Genomic DNA, 16719 nt, shown 5'->3' on the forward strand with positions numbered 1-16719 from the left:
AGTTATCTGCCAATTTTATTCCAATTACAAACTTTTCAAGAAGCTTTTTTCCCCTTATTCTTATCTAGAGTCATGAAGAGTATTTTTATAAAATGTGACAAATCTTTTGTGTGTCAGAGACACATGTTGCCATCAGGTTTTTTCCAAAACTACCAAAGACAAACATAAGTTACATCTGTGTTCTCTGGTTCATTTTCTTCACTTCAGGGTTTGTGATTATCATATAAAATCAGGTAATGAATACAAAAAACTATGAAGCACATCTTAAAAGACAATATTTACAAATGACACTTGTGATATATTATATAGTTTCAAGCATGACTTGGCATTTTCTACCTCAGTATGCAAACTTTTAGCACATACAGATTATTATACATTAAAAGATTTTGTGCAAACAACCATAAATTATTAGTCACAACCAGCTACCATATACTATAAGCAGGGTTGGCATGATTTAAAAAAAATGTTTTGAAACATTTATTAAAACATAGGCATTGGATTTAAAACATGTTTTTTTTTTGGAAATAAAACACTTGATCTAGTAAAATAGAAAAATAAAACAGAAAAACTTCAATGTAAGGCTCAAGAATGTACAGAATGTTTTATTTAATATAAAATACAGCATTTTTAAATGTTTCTTTATGCAATGGCATTTTTAAGATTTGCATGTACAAACACCAAAACAGGATTGACAGCAGTGGTTTCTGCAGCTTGAAGAATTTCTTATTTTCAGAAATATACAATGCTCGATAGTGTTTATTTAGGTGCTTGAAAACTTTAACAAGCTTTGCTGCCTTTTCCTGTCCAAGTCGATTTCTAAGTTTTGAATGAACAAGTTCATAGGTAGAGAAAATTCTCACAATTCCTGCTGAAGAAACTATTTCTGTGTGCAGCTGTGTAACTAATTTTAAAACAGGTTCATCAATTCTGTCACATAGTGACTGCCACCATATAAGAGTAGTGATATTAACACAGACTCTGCAAACATGTGTTGCAGAAATGGGCTAGTTTTTGCCATGTATTTTAAAACTGAAGGCATAGCATCTGAGTAGTAAGCGTGGCACAGAGTTAGTGCAGCATCTTTCATACTGTCTGTGAGCTTTGCACCCTGGTATCTTGGGTCCAGAAGATTTGCTAAAAGGTGATAGTCTGTGATAGCCATATCAAATCTGTCTTTGGCTGCTTGCGTGACTCCAGTGATCCCAAGTTGTTGCAAGTCATTTTGAACACTATAAAAGTAATATCATCATTAGATGTGAAAAACTATATGAAAAATTTAAAATAACTAAAAAATGCTTTTGCTGTATTTGATAAATATAGCTGCAGAGATTGTTATTCTTTCATTTGACAGGAGTGAAAATTTACACATGCAGTCTATATTGTTTACAAACCAGTTGACATTGAGAACAGCTGGTGACTGCTTTCTTACCATGTAAATGTCCTGGGACATTTACATGGTAAGAATGGTAAAAGTTTAGAATGATTTAATTACTTTGATTTAAAAAACTCTTGTAAAATAACAACAAGGCAGTTAATATGCTAACTAATAAAATGTTATAAAAAAAACTCTCACCACAAAAGTAATTAATAAAATTTTCATAGATAGGAATGTATACGTATTAGCCCATACATTTTTGGAAAAGTACCGTTTTTTCCGTAACGCTATGGAGATAACTCGAGGGAAGAACTAAAGAATATCTATACAGATAACAAATTGAGTTATGACCCAGGTAAAACTTTATAGTAAGCTATAGAAAATTTTAAAACTTATAATGGTTCAAAATACTCACTCAGCTGTTGCAATTCCTGTATATCATCTTGTAGGTGGTTATCTTCAATATGTTTTTTCATACTAGCAACTAATCCAACCATTTCTTTCCTACATATTTTGAATTGCACCTGCATGCCAGTTTTCCTGGATTTCCAGGAATTAGTTTGTACCGGTTCCAGATATTATCAAGTCTTCTTCCTACACTCATTTTTACTTAACAAGTAACAACGTTAATAATAATGCCTTTTTCCATCCAAGTAATATTACAATACATTAGCTATATTGCTAGCAGTATTAACTGGAATGTGCTGTCAGGAAATCTCTTAGTGATAAAAGTGCATGTCACATGCTTTCATGGCCCATGAGTGACAAAAATTTCCCATTCCCACACTCATGTTTAGCTCACAAGTCAGAAAAAGTTTATTTACTAAATTTATGTAATATAACAATTTTTTTTTAATTTAAAACATTATTTTATAATGTAATATAAAACTGTTTTAAAACAAAAAAACAAAGGTTTCTAAAAAAAAAAAAAACATAAATTTCCCAACCCTGACTATAAGTACTGTACATACCATAGATGCTAAATTCCTAAAGTAAACATTGTCCAAATGGTAGCCTATAAGACAAAATTATGTCATTTTTAACTCAGAAGGTAATTGCATACATTCCTAAAATCAGTGTTTTGCTCATATCAGAGCTACTGAGTGAACCAGTTCTACAAGCTTTTCTTTTTGATCCATGCAGTCTTGTTCAGATTATGACACAATATATTGCAATCAATGTGACAAATATTTTTAAAGACAACATAATTTTTTCATAACAGTTTGAATTTTCTTGATATAAATGTTGTATTAATGACAGACTGCATTTAGGAATCAGCAAGATATTTTGTGTGTGTTTTCTATCGAGCCATAATCACAGAAAAAACAATCTACACAGCAATTAGACATTACATCCACTGATAATACAACTTCACATATGTCATAGACATAGCCATTCCAAAAACTCACAATGTATGAAATATATACACCAAAAATTTAGTAAATACTCAGAAAACACCCAAGAGCCTCTTATCTGTGAAGAATGGATAGTGTATTGATAATTAGTTCCTTATAAGCCTGTAATTGATGAATCAATCTATCTATTAATTCCTTTAAGAGTTAGAACTCCTGAAATGGGGAGAATATATTAGTTAAAATTTTATTTAACAAATTGTAAAAAATGAAAACAATGTATGAGCCAATACATCTTTAACAAAATAATTTTGCACAATATCATTTTTATAAATAACAAAAATTAGGTCTTTATGTATCTCAATTGCAGAATATAGTGTAGCCATACTAAACTTGTCACTAAGTCAGAAAATTTTTAAATACAAATATTCACACAAACATCACATAAAACAGTTTTTTTCATTCTATATTATGACCTTGGTATCAATAGCATGCAATCCATTTATCAATACATTGATATAATAATAAATTTCTCTTATTTTATTGTTATGGAATTGGATTTGCAACATAATCAAATAAAATATTTGCACTTGATGATAAGTATTATCATCTACAATCTCGGAATTTTACTTGGATAATTAAACATTATCACAGCTGTTTAAACTTTATTAATGATTTTTAATGTTGATTGATTAAAGCTTATTAATTCATCTAGTTAATTCTATGATATGCACAGATTATTAAATTATAAAACACATTAGAAGGATTTTAAAATTCATTATCAAAATTTGTGGAGGAATATTTTAAATAATATTTTTATTAACAATTCAAATTATCATCAGAATATTTTGATAACATAATTTGCAGATTTGTTATAATCTAATATTTTAAACTATACACCTGAATACCAATTACAAGTATTCTAAGAAAATGACTAGTGAGATAACTTATGTAGATTATTGAATAAAATAAACTTAGGTAATATTTTTCATTTTAGTCTGATTTGATTGAATTTTATTACCTGTGGAAAAAAACTCCTGCTGCTGCAACTTCTCGGCCACACCGACGGCATCGACGGCAAAATGCTTTACGCAGAATCAGACAACCTAATCGTTCAAATAGACAAACATCAAATGATTATACAAGTATTTTGAAAACCCCAAGTATGTTTTTATTTACTTATTATTTAAACCATAAATTATAGTAAAATTAATTATTATGAATGTATTAATTGTATATTTAATTTCATGTAAATCAAGAAGTAAACTTTCAAGTATTAAAGAATTGATTCTTTAATACTAGAATCAATTCTTTAATACTAGATAGATTGTTTGATTACTGAGAATAAGTCTAGTGAAAGTTTAATTAAAATATTTGAACTATTGAAAAATATGTTTTCAAATTAATTAATTTAGCTAAAGTTTATTTTTTATAATTTGTTAACTTAATTATGTTTATCTTGTAGATTATTAGTTTAAATGGGTTAATTTGCATATATATGAATTCATAACAATAAGTTTTTGAATATTTATTTTACTATAAAGTACAGTAGAGAGTCGTTTATCCAAAGGTTGGTTATCCGAAGGAATTCCAGTCGATAAATTTAAATTTTCACCAGTGCTGTAGCGCTGTAATCTTTGGCTATGTCTTGGGCTACTCAAATATTTTACGTTTTTGATACTAAATTAACTTCTGAAGTATAATTTTTTATTGTTTTTATACTTTTCAATATATTTATTTTGTTTGTACAAAATAAAAAAATAATTTTTAACGATACAATAGTCTTCGTTAGACTTAACATCGACAAAAATTCAACGCAAAGTGACATGCAACGGAGAAAAATATCAAGATGGGATAAATTAATATATTTTTTCGTACATAATCGGTTATTCGAAACATTGATCTTCCGAACAACCCCAGTCCCCATTGATTTGGATAATCGACGCTCTACTGTAACTTGAAGTAGGTTATTTGTTGATTTGGACATTGTGCACTCCTGCCCAGCACCTTTGCATGAGGGTGTAGTGCTGGGCAAATGGATGCCGTATACCCTGCATCCATTGAACAATCATTGAATGGGTAAGTGCATACACATAGTATTGTACTGCTTTTTATGATCTCAATCCATTGTTGCTAGTGCTTGGATTAGTCCTTTTCCTAGGTAATGTGGAATGCAGAATGGCATCTTATCTTTAGTGACAAATCTATTGTTGCATACACATAAGAAAGCAACGTGGTGAACAGGATAATTAATGCTACTATGTTGAATGAAATACTGACAAACACAGGACATAATAATTTGGGAATTGACTTGCTATGACATGACATATATCCAGACTGGTATGTATTGGATTGGCCAAAAAGTTTTAGTTTTTTTTTGTAAGATGACTCTAGAGGCATTTCATTGTCTTTAATTTCTTTAAACAATAATATTAGATTTTTAAATGCACAGCTGTCACAATACAAACTTTATACAAAAATTCATGAATTTTGACATTTTGTCAATATTGGAGACGAAAGAAGAAAAATTTATGCAGTGTATGGATAAGGTACTGTGATTGACCAAATGTTTCAAAAGTGATTTAAGAAGTTTATGCTGGAAATTTCTCACTGACAGGTAGACCAGTTGAAGTTGATCACAATCAAATCAAGACATTGAGAACAATCAATGTTATACCACATGGGAAATGACTAAAATATCCAAATCAAGTGTTGAAAATCATTTGCACCAGATTGATGTTTGAGTTTCACATAACCAAAGTGAAATAAACATTATTGACTGTATTTCTGCATGTGATTCTCTACCTAAACAAAATGAAACAATTTATTTTAAAAACAGAATATTGACAGGTAATGAAAAATGGATATTTTACATTAATATTGAATGGAAGAGATTGTAGAAAACAAAATGAACCACACCAGCCATATCAAAGGTTGGTCTATATGCAAAGACGATGATGCATATACAGGGTGTATCAAAATGACGTTTTAAAAATTTGGGGGATTGTAGAGGATGAAATTCTGAACGTTTTGATATAAGGAACCCATAGCCAAAAATGTGATATAAAGTTTCTACAGCACTTTGCACGTTCTATGTGGTCGGTATGCTGAATGAAACAGCAAATTACAGTATTTATGACAAGTTTTATTGACAAAACATTAGAGTACAATCAAACTGTACATCGAATCAGTGGCTGTACTATTTTAGAGTAAATGTTCAATGTGACGACCACCAACTTCGTTACATAATGTGCAATGACGAACCATGTTTTGTCCGACCCTCTGTAAGATGCCACGTTCCCCTCTGATGGTATTAAATGCTGTAAAGATGTGCTCTGTAAGCTCACAAACTGTTCCTACAGGTGTTGCGTACACAAGGGACTCATGTTGACTAGCTGTGTGTTTACAGCACAGTGCCAGTGGATGCAAGGGGTGACCTGAGGACGACAAGCACTAAGTACACAACATCCTGTACACAAGCTGAGTTAGACCACTGTAGTTGTGTGTTTACATTCTTCCATCCGCAGCAATAACATGACATCAATGGACGGAAGGGTAGCTACCGAAGTGAAGGGCGGTCAAGCACTTCCTACCACTGTAGACACTTTAGTTCAAATTTCCGGCTATAGGTTCCTTATATCAAAACGTTCAAAATTTCATCCTCTACAACCCCCCAAATTTTTAAAACGTCATTCTGATATACCCTGTATAGTAGGGTTAGAAAGAAATCCTATTATGAGCTCCTTCTAGAAAACCAAATGATTAATTCTAACAAGCACTATTCCCAATTAAACTAACTGAAAGCAGCACTCAGAATTACATTATGCAACTTTTCTTGTGATCTTGTGTTCTGATAGTCATGTTTCAGCTTAGCTGGGAAGTTCTGATTCATCCACCATATTCATCAGACATTGCAACTTTAGATTTTAAAATTTCTTTTAATGGAAGACTGTAAAAAACACCTGGAACAGTTTATTGCTCAAAAAGATAAATTTTGGAAAGATGGAGTTGCCTGAAAAATGGCAGAAGATAGAGGAACAAAGTGGTGAATACATTGTTTAATAGAGTTATTGGTGAAAATGAAAAATGTCTTATTTATACTTAAAAGTATAAATAAGACATTTTTTAATAAATGAATAAAACTAAATGAACTTTTTGGCCAACCAATACTGTAGACAATTTAACAGTTTATTGCTATGTTGACATCAGCTTGTAGCACTTCCCTTCGTAGCTAGTGTGGATAATGCCCATTCACATATAGTAAACATCTCACAGAAATGTTTATGAGATACTAACATGTACCAGATTCTTAGATTTATCCCCAATAGAATATTTCTCATGGTGTCCCAGACATTATCTGTGCAAACAACAGCAGCTCTGTTTTAAATTATTTCTGAAAAAATAACTCAACTTCTTTTTCCCAATAAGGCAAACAATAAACAATGATGTTTATTGTAAAGCATCACACTTTATACTACACTGATATCATGTGACCAATTTACAAATTGGCCTTTCAAGGCCCTTATAAAAAGAGTACTTTTCCACTGTTTCAGTTCATCTCTTAGGCAGCAAGAAATAACACATATACCATATTGCTACCGTGTTAGAATACCAGCCTAGCTTTATCTACTCATTGATACACTATCATTTTCATTTAAGGTCCAGCTCTAAGGAGACTAAACCAGAACAGTCACCTTCAACAGGATCTATGGGGGCTCAATGCTTCAATTTTCAAATTGCATATAAAAGGAACCCAAATGTATTCTCCTTGCTCAGAAATGACAAAGATCCTGCAGATGAAACTACTCTGTAAGGAACCAAGTCTGAGCTTTATTTTTATTTTACTTTTTATTTTGCTTTCATTATATTTTGTTTGGGGCTTATGTTTAGTTAAGACGAAGGTTTCCTCACCATTCACCTTAGTAACTTAAAAATAGACGAATAACCAACTCACCGACGAAGGAAAAGCGCCGTAGAAAAACTCGCGCACACTTGCGCTTCCCAAGCGGAAAAAAGTAAGTCCGCACCGAGAAAAAGGGGGGGGAAACCCCACAACCCAGTTAGGAATCGCTAAACCTTAAAAGAATAAAGCATCCCGATAATTGTTAAAAAGAATAATGTAAAAGGTTAGCGAAGTATTGTCGGAAAATAATCTGCCAGATAAACAAGAAAAATTTAATGTTACAGATAAGTATGTAAATGAGGAGAGTGAGCTCATTCAGAATTGTGACGTCACCTCACACTATAAAGCCTCTAACTCAAGTGAAAACGAACGAGGTGAATTCCTGATAGCAACGAGCTTTGGTGAGCTTCGTAGCAGTGAACGAGAGAGGTGTCCGATAGGATTTTGAAGTTATTCGATTTGTGGATCGACGATTATAGAAAGTCTTGAGAGTTTGAGGAAATAGGTTCCTAGTATATTGAGGTGACGATTAGGATCTTTAATTTATAAGAATTATTGTTTATAAGTTAATTCTTTGATTTTGTCGAATTCCAAAGGGGAATAGAATTAAGTTAGAAATAGATTGATTTGAGTTTGTCGGATTGATTCTTGTTGAATTTCATTGAATAAATTATTGTTTGATTTTTACTAAATACTGTATATAGTTTATTACTAGAAGTTTAATTAAATATTTGATTTTGTTATTGACAAACTTTGTCATTATTTAATTCGGTGCACGCTTAAAGTCCAGGCCTGGCACACTAACGCGAATCCGCGTAAAGTACCCGTTAGGGAACGGCTATTTCCGGCACACAGTAGTGTCGATAATCGTTGGAAAGTCAGAAAAATAATATAGTACTTTACAACTCTTCCAGGTGTTTACTCAATACCTTTATATCACATCAGGATTGATCATCCCTTTGAGTATATTGGTAATCTGTACTGTACATACAGGATCAAAAAACATCAAGACTCAGTCAGAAAATACCTAACTATAACTATCTTATCAATCTTTACCTCTGACCAGGACATTGACGTCTTTTTGATGGGCATGATGACTCTTTATCTAAAATATCTGAAAATACAAATTGCTTTATAAATTTTGAGTAAACGGACTTCAATTACCAGTAGAGACACCAATGTGTTGTCATGTGTGGAGTGCTTCTTTTATATGTTTAATGTAAATGAGTGGTTAATATTTAACATTAAAATATCTAACTTTATGTATTTAATTTTGTATGTATTTTCTTTAAAAACAATTTGTATATTCAATTCTTGCACATACAATATGTAATAACATTTGAATTGTTTGATTATTTGTATTTTTGAAGTTGTTTTCTGTTTTAGTTATTTATAGTAGTATATCCAGTTTTTGCAGTAACTAATGTATTCACAAACACTTTGAGACTTTTTACAATATCATAACTTACCACACAAATACTATCTATTAGCCCTCATATAAGTCAGTTTACTGGGAAAAGTGACAGTTGAGTATTTGGCTCTAACAGTAATTAAATCATTATTCAAAACTTCAAAAAGAGACAATCGGAAATATATAAGATGTCATCAAATACCAAAAAATTTGATAGCATTTCTCACAGTGGAATTAAAATTGTTTAACATTACATTATAGAATGTCATATGAAAAGATTAATTATTTATAATTTGTTTACAAAAAGACAACTTCTTCAAATTTCTTCAATATAGCTATCATTATCAATTTTTGGCAGTTTTTGTTCCAAGCCTAGGTCAATTATAGTTTACTTATGTATTCTTCCTAAGGAAATGAAATTTGGTTATCTTTCCTAAGACACTGCAAACATAAGAGAAAATTCTAAAAATAATTACTAAACAATGCTTTCTGATTGGCTCTATTAAAATGGAAGCTGTCAGAAGAAATTGGTAATGAGAATATGTCTTATGTTTTGTTTTAAATGCTATGACATGTTTTGTGAACATGTCACAAAATATCACAAGTTTCTGGTAACTATAATATTGGAGATATACTATGTCATTTCTTATGAGACATTTGTGAATTCCAGCCCCAGGAAGAGAAATGCATTTCTAAAAGAGGAGCAAATTTGTAACATTGTTCACAAAAATAATTTTTTTTGTTCTGAAATTGTATTTAACCTTCTTAATGTTGCAGTTTTAATTGCACTGAGTGCAGTTAAATAAAATAATCAATTTTTATTTCTTCTGTTATCATTGATGGATTTTTTGTATTGGTAAAATGGACAACTTTCAGCTTGTATTTGTAATAGTGAAATACTAAATGTATTTATACTCTAGATTTAACTAATATAAATCTAATTACAAATGTAGAATCTCGCTGTTAAAAATAGTTTTATATTAATTTCAAATTTAATACTTATATAGTTGAAGTTAGTTCTGGTAGCGAAGAAGAAGAATCAGATGACTCAGACTCTAGGGATGTTTCAACATATTCCTGCCATTATTGTTATACAACAGGTTAGTAAATAAAAAATTTACAATTTATTTTAACATTTCCAATTATTACTTACAAATTCTTACAAATTTTTGTTTTCAGCTTCTAAGGAATGGCATCACATGGGAAAAGAAAATGCTCTTCTCTGCACAGAATGCCACTCTTTTCATAAGAAGTTAGAAAATATATGTCCTCCAGTTGAATTGCAAGATTCAACTAGTTTTATGTTTAAATCAGTTGAAGAAGAATTGATGAGTAATTCAGTCACTAATCAACACACTATGCAAACTAGAAGAAATAAAGAGGTAAGTTATAAATTTGAAATTTCTTCTGCTGTTTCAATTCTTTATTACTACTTCATTGGCATGTTTATAGTCTTATGTATGATATTTTAATTGAAAGCAGAACAATATTTTTCCATACAGACATGTAGAGATTTAAATTTAAAATTAGTTTTTACCTTCATATATTTTATATTTAGAATTAATTTATATATAAATTAATTCTGTATTATATTCTATATATACAAATAATCCATCTTGTTATAGTTTTGAAAATATAAAATTTCAAACTTAAAATGAAAGTTTGACTTTCATTCCCTTTTTGTTTATGATTATATTATTGATGTTGAACCAATGTGCAAATCAAAGTTAATCTAGCTTAACATGTTCAGGCACTATGAATCTGTGGATTAACCTTTTCTGAACTTTTAAAATTGCATGCATTTGAAAATGAATAGATTAAAATTTAATGATCTTTATGATGTTAAAGATCACTTTTTCTTGTTTAATTTGATACAGGTTTGATTATAGATAATTTGAATTTAATGTAAACAAATACAAAAATCAATTTTTAAGTTTTTTTTTATAATTAAATCATTTGAAAAATCCATTCTCGATTATGTTTTGGTAATGGTTTAGTCATAAATTTTGTTGCATACTTTGTTTTCTACCATATGACAAAAATTTTAGTTTTTGATTTTATTAATACATTAAATTATTTGTCCTCTGTGTTTACTTTTTTAGAATAGTCTTTTTAGTTTTCATTTAATAACCTGTGGTCACTCACGCCAACACATACAAAAACTAATTTTGAAAAAAAATAAACCCATTAATTTGAATATACCTGTATGCATTTGAATAGACACTGTGGCCTATTAAGAAGCTTTAACTATACATTTTCAAATCACAAGTTCAAGTTTTTAATTAAATTCTGTTTTTAGTTGTAAGCTTCTTGCCTCTAATAAGTTAAATTAAATAATATCTTTCTATCAATTGGTTATTTGAGATAATGGAGCTTATCAAACTATAATAAAGCCAAGTAATCAAGATCACATCAAGAAAATAAGACTTATTGTGGAATGCATTTCAGTCTTCACTAGACCCTCCTCAGCCACAATTCTATAAATACAAATACTTTAACTATTAAGTTAAATATTGCAGGTATTTTTATACTGCAACTGTTTCATACATCATCTGGTTACAATTTCTATTATGAATCTACAGACAGTTCAACAGTCAATTCCTCATGTGACACTAGTTGTCTGTTCTTAATTACAGTTTGATAATTATCTCAAATATTCAGAGATATATGAGACTTATTTAATTTCTGTTTGTTTAAATTCTCGAAGGAAAAAAATCTTGTGTGTTTTTTATATTTTATAACTCAAATTGCCAAACAAACCCCTTTTTAATTGCAAGTTTCATTCACTATATAACAGTATATATGTTTGGCACACTTAAAGATTTAATTTTGGGGGAGCTGAGTTGAACAGATAAAATTTGAGAATTTTATTGAATTCACATTATGTGATTACTAATTCATAAGTAATATAGAAATATAAGTAATATAATATAAATCAAAAAGTAAGTTTATTATTTTTATAATATAATGTTGGTTTGCAAAATTTTAATTGGTGATGTCTACATTATTTTAAAAAATTACTTATTGTGTAGTTTTTTAGAGCAAAATTGCTATATTTTATACATTATCTCATTTACAATAGCCTGAAGAGGTCATTACTGCTAGCATGTAGTGTTATATAGTGAATAAAATAAGAAAAAAAACTTTTTAATTGCAAATCTTTCATAATACATAGCTTTTTTCAGCAATGTAATACGAAAAATACATATATGGATTTTTCTTCTCTTTGAGAATTTAAATAACATTAATCCATTGTCCATGTTATACTACAATAAATTCTGTTTTTTGTTAAAGCAAAACCAAAACCACAAATTGAATAATCTGTCTTCGGATGATATGAATTCAGATAATGTTGAAGCACATGTTTCGAAAATAGAAAGGAAGACTCCTGATGTGGTGAATAATTATAATATAAGCAGCATGGATAAAGACAAAGAGAAAAAGGTATTTATTCAATACTTGAAAGTTCAGATAAAGCTATAAAACCTTAATAATCTTTTCATTCTTTCAGAAATTAGATAGTCCAACAAAAACTAAAAAACAGGTAAATAATGCATACATATATCATCCAGAAAATAGTGATGAAAAAAATAACAAGAAGAAGAGAGAGATTGGTGATAGATCCACAAGCCCTTCAGAATCTGTTACTACTGAAAGTAGCAGAGGATCACATGAAGAAATTGGTAATGAAGGAGATAATGAAGGGGGAGACGTTCCAAGCTCGTCATCATCTCCAAGCATTTCTGTATCCCCTCCCGTTCCATTATCAACAGAAGATCCAAATCAAAATGAAAGTGAAGATTTACAGCCATCTCAACCAATGATAATTGAAAATGAAGTAACACCATCAGTTCCTTCCAAAGAAATATGTAATTTATCTAACATAATTAAGTTAGAAAAAGATATTTCAAATACAGATCAACAGTCTCTGTCTTCAACCAGTGATTTCATAGAAGACAAATTTGGTATTCCCAGAATCAAAGTCAAAGAGGAATTCACATCTAGTATGTCATATTCAAATGAAGATTTGTCTCAAGATCTACCAATGAATGTGCAATCAGAATCTGATATTAATTCTACCAAACAAAGTAATCATCAAACTGGTTCAGATATGTCATTCTCACATACATCTCGTTCTCCTATAGTGGAATCAAATCTTGGGCTTCCAGGGCCATCACCTCAAAATATTAAAGTTGAGCCATTTGATGTATGTAATCTTATAGATACATCATCTTCTGAACAGCAATTTACAACAAAAACAGATGAAAATGCAGTAATACTTCCCAATATAGCAAGTTCATTAACAACAAATATTACTCCACCTCCAATTCCTGCAACTACTTACCCATCAAACCAATCTATCACTCCAACTTCAGAATCATCTATCATTCATGAAAAACATAAAATGTCACCTCCAGTTACAACTATTGGGATGAATTCTCAGACCTCAACATTTTCTTATTCATCATATTATCATTCACAATTATTTCCAAACAATACTTTGCCATTACACATGGGATATTCTCCACAACATTCAGTACATCCTTCTAGTAACATTGGAAAGTCATCACCAGTTAATTCTCCTAACCATCAACCTCATCCAAATTCATTTGCACCTCAAAATTGTTCATCGGGAAATACTAATCTCTCACAGATTCACATGATGAATTCTCAGATTTGTCAAAATTCCAGTTCTGTGTCTACTGCTTTGTATCCTCCATCAACGGAACCATCTCGTGAGAGAAACAGATCAGTTGTCTCACTTCAAGATTCTGCTACTGTAATAACAGATGATGACAATCATGATCCCATTGTCAGTCATAGTCCAGAACCAAAATTAGATAATGTTGAATGTCATCGCAGTCAATCTGCTATGTGAGTAATTATTTCAGTATACACAAACATCTATTACAAAATATACCAAATGTAATCTAATATAAATTTATATTTTAAGATTTCTTCGACATTGGAATCGTGGATGCTATAATTCATGTGCTCGAACTGATCTTACGTTCAAACCAGTACCAGACTCAAAACTTGCTAGAAAGCAAGAACAAGCCCGAAAAGTTGCAGAAAGGGAAAAAGAAGAAAAGGTTTGTTTGTTTATTTTTGTCAAAATTAAGAAAATTTCAAGATAAAAAACATAAATTTGAATTTTTACAGAAATTTCCTTCTAGCAAAGCATTTTGTTCAGATGGAAAATTAAATCAACACATGATTGACATTTCACCACTTAATGCGTACGAAAGACATTCAGTACGAGTATATTCAGATACACCTGCTCTAAGACAGTTAAGTGAATATGCTAGACCACATGGAGGTTTTTCACCTACTTATCATCGTCCTTCTGTCTCTTCCAACAATAATTTATCATTAGGAATGCCTACTCACAATATGGATCCTATGTTGCATTATCAGTTTACATCAGGATTGTGTGGACCATCAACCAGAGAAAGGTAAAATATTCTATTGATTTATATAATTCAAAAGAAGTAATAGACAAATTTAATTTCTTAGATTAGAAATAGAAATGGAAAGAGAAAAGAGGGAACGGGACTTCCAAGATAAATTGAAAGTTGAGATGGAATTAAAATCACGTCTCCAGTCTGGATCATCACATGTGAACACTATGGATCCACACTGGTTAGAACTACAGAGACGATACACTGCATCTCAAAATGGCATGGGTCCATCTATGGCAAATGCCAGTTCATCTGTGATCATTCCATCTTCTCCTTTTGCAATTTATCACCAGACAGGAGAAAGAGAGAGGATAGGCTTGTCGGCAGGAACCGAAATGGATCGACTGACTGCAGAACGAATGGCACTATCTAATGATCCCCTACTTAGATTGCAAATAGCCAGTCTTCCACCTGAAATGCAAGTTCATGCTGCCCACACTCATGCTCATACTCACGCACATGCTCATACCCACCTCCATCTACATCCTCATGATCCTGTTTCTGCAGCAGCAGCAGCAGCTGCTGCTGCTATGGGTATGCCTTCTCACTCTCAAGTAGATCCTTCTTTAAATTCAAATTCTTCAGTTCCACATCATCTCCTTCCTTCCAGTAGTTATCCATCTTCTTCAAGGCCCACACTTGTACCTCGTCCAGAATTGTTACATCCAGCTACAGCAATGATTCGGCCTCATTACGAAGAGGCTTTTGCCCATCAGGTATATTTTTAAATAATAAATTATAGAGAAATTAAAAACCATTGTTATTCTCTTGATCATTGTTATGTTTCAGGTTGTTCATCACGAACAATTGCATCGCCATTTATTACTGGAAAGAGAACGATACGTTCAAATAGGAGCACCGATGCTTCATCCCCAGTTGTTACCACAACACGAAGAATTTTTACGGTAAATGCAAGCAAAGTAAAATTTTAAGCATTATCATTTACCATTAAAAAAGAGATTGATTTAGTTTTTATTGACAGTAGTCAGCATCAACAACGGGAACGGGAAATCAAACTGAGAACTCTGGAGGAAGCAGCCCGAGGAGGGCGTCCACCTCTGAATTAACAAGATTTGTCAGGAAATCTATGCAAATACAGTGAATATATAAATTTTCGTAGCGACATTGTTAAAATGTCTTAGTTGCTATTTATATTTGTTGTATTTTTGTTAGAAATACAGTGTTTCAATGTATATTTGTTTAATAGATAGCAAGTGATAACAATGTAAATAATAATTGGCAGAAACAAAATATAGTTTTTACCATTTGTAAGAACAGAATTTCTTATTTTAAAAAGTCATTCAGAATAGAAGTTTATCGTGCTTCCAAATTTATGCATACAAAAAACATATCAGTACTCTCCTCCTTAATTTACAATTCTACATGAACAAAATTATATAGTATTCTTGTATGTTAGTTTTATTATTTTAATATCCTACATTTACAACATACTACGATGACAAAAAATTTTCTGCTCTTATTCAATTTTAATACCAAAAGAAACAGCAATCTGACATTTTTATATTTATTTTGTATCAGATGACAATAAAATTTATGTACAAATTTTTAACTATTTCAGATTAAAAGGTTCAAATTTCAAGTTTGATTGTTAGTTTATTCATACAAATATAAACATTACCACGAAACCCGATACACCATAATAAACTAACCACCACTGCTCTACGACATCAGTTATTATAATTATAAATTACTGATAAATTTGACCAAAGAGGGAGGTGTTAGGTGCCATCTCATAATAACTATAATTAAATTAGATTAAATAATTTATTAAATTTTAAACTGGAAGAAAAGAATTGACCCAGAGTGGTTGAACCTGCAACTGCCACCTGCCATATAGATGTGTTACCAATATCGCTAACCAGACCTCTAGTTCAATCTCTTCTTCCAGTATGCAACGGCCAACCGAGTGCCAACTTGAAAGGAGTTTTTACAGGACAAAGTTGCCGAATGCAACCCAGTCGGCACCATAAAAACCGACGACGGTTATATTGTAATGCAAAACATACGGGAAGAGGAGATCAGACCAGAGGTCCGGGTAGCATTATCGGCAATGCATCTGCATGGCAAGTGGTAGTTGTGGTTTCGATTCTTTTCTTCCAGTTAAACTAAAATTAGTGAATCAAAAAAATTCTAATTTAATTAAATAACACAAAGTGTTTCTATTTCAACTTTTGACGATATTCCATCTTTATTCA

The 16719-nt window shown here is 31.0% G+C and overlaps 1 protein-coding gene and 1 long non-coding RNA gene across 4 annotated transcripts in view; one reads left to right on the top strand and one right to left on the bottom strand.

The window, feature by feature from the left end:
• Window positions 1-16103, top strand: part of LOC111628846 (arginine-glutamic acid dipeptide repeats protein-like) — a 43043-nt gene extending 26940 nt beyond the window's left edge. For 2 of the 3 annotated variants that reach the window (XM_023372693.1, XM_023372691.1), the window contains exons 6-15: window positions 3725-3890; window positions 10049-10141; window positions 10221-10423; window positions 12336-12485; window positions 12553-13916; window positions 13996-14134; window positions 14205-14497; window positions 14559-15219; window positions 15293-15408; window positions 15486-16103. In XM_023372693.1, the coding sequence (XP_023228461.1) occupies window positions 3725-3890; window positions 10049-10141; window positions 10221-10423; window positions 12336-12485; window positions 12553-13916; window positions 13996-14134; window positions 14205-14497; window positions 14559-15219; window positions 15293-15408; window positions 15486-15570 (3270 nt within the window). In that variant the 3' untranslated portion in view covers window positions 15571-16103. The remainder of the gene's footprint in view (window positions 1-3724; window positions 3891-10048; window positions 10142-10220; window positions 10424-12335; window positions 12486-12552; window positions 13917-13995; window positions 14135-14204; window positions 14498-14558; window positions 15220-15292; window positions 15409-15485) is intronic. The other variant, XM_023372694.1, reaches the window with a different exon arrangement.
• Window positions 451-10345, bottom strand: LOC111628847. The gene is made up of 4 exons (XR_002757238.1): window positions 10205-10345; window positions 10041-10118; window positions 3749-3833; window positions 451-1229 (listed from the first exon to the last, which is right to left on the bottom strand). It is a non-coding gene; the product is annotated as an uncharacterized LOC111628847 (long non-coding RNA).
• Window positions 16104-16719: the final 616 nt, after the last annotated feature.

Source organism: Centruroides sculpturatus, unplaced genomic scaffold (genome assembly GCF_000671375.1).
Source record: "Centruroides sculpturatus isolate CEXI.00-Female unplaced genomic scaffold, Cexi_2.0 scaffold527, whole genome shotgun sequence".
Classification (NCBI taxonomy): Eukaryota; Metazoa; Arthropoda; class Arachnida; order Scorpiones; family Buthidae; genus Centruroides; species Centruroides sculpturatus.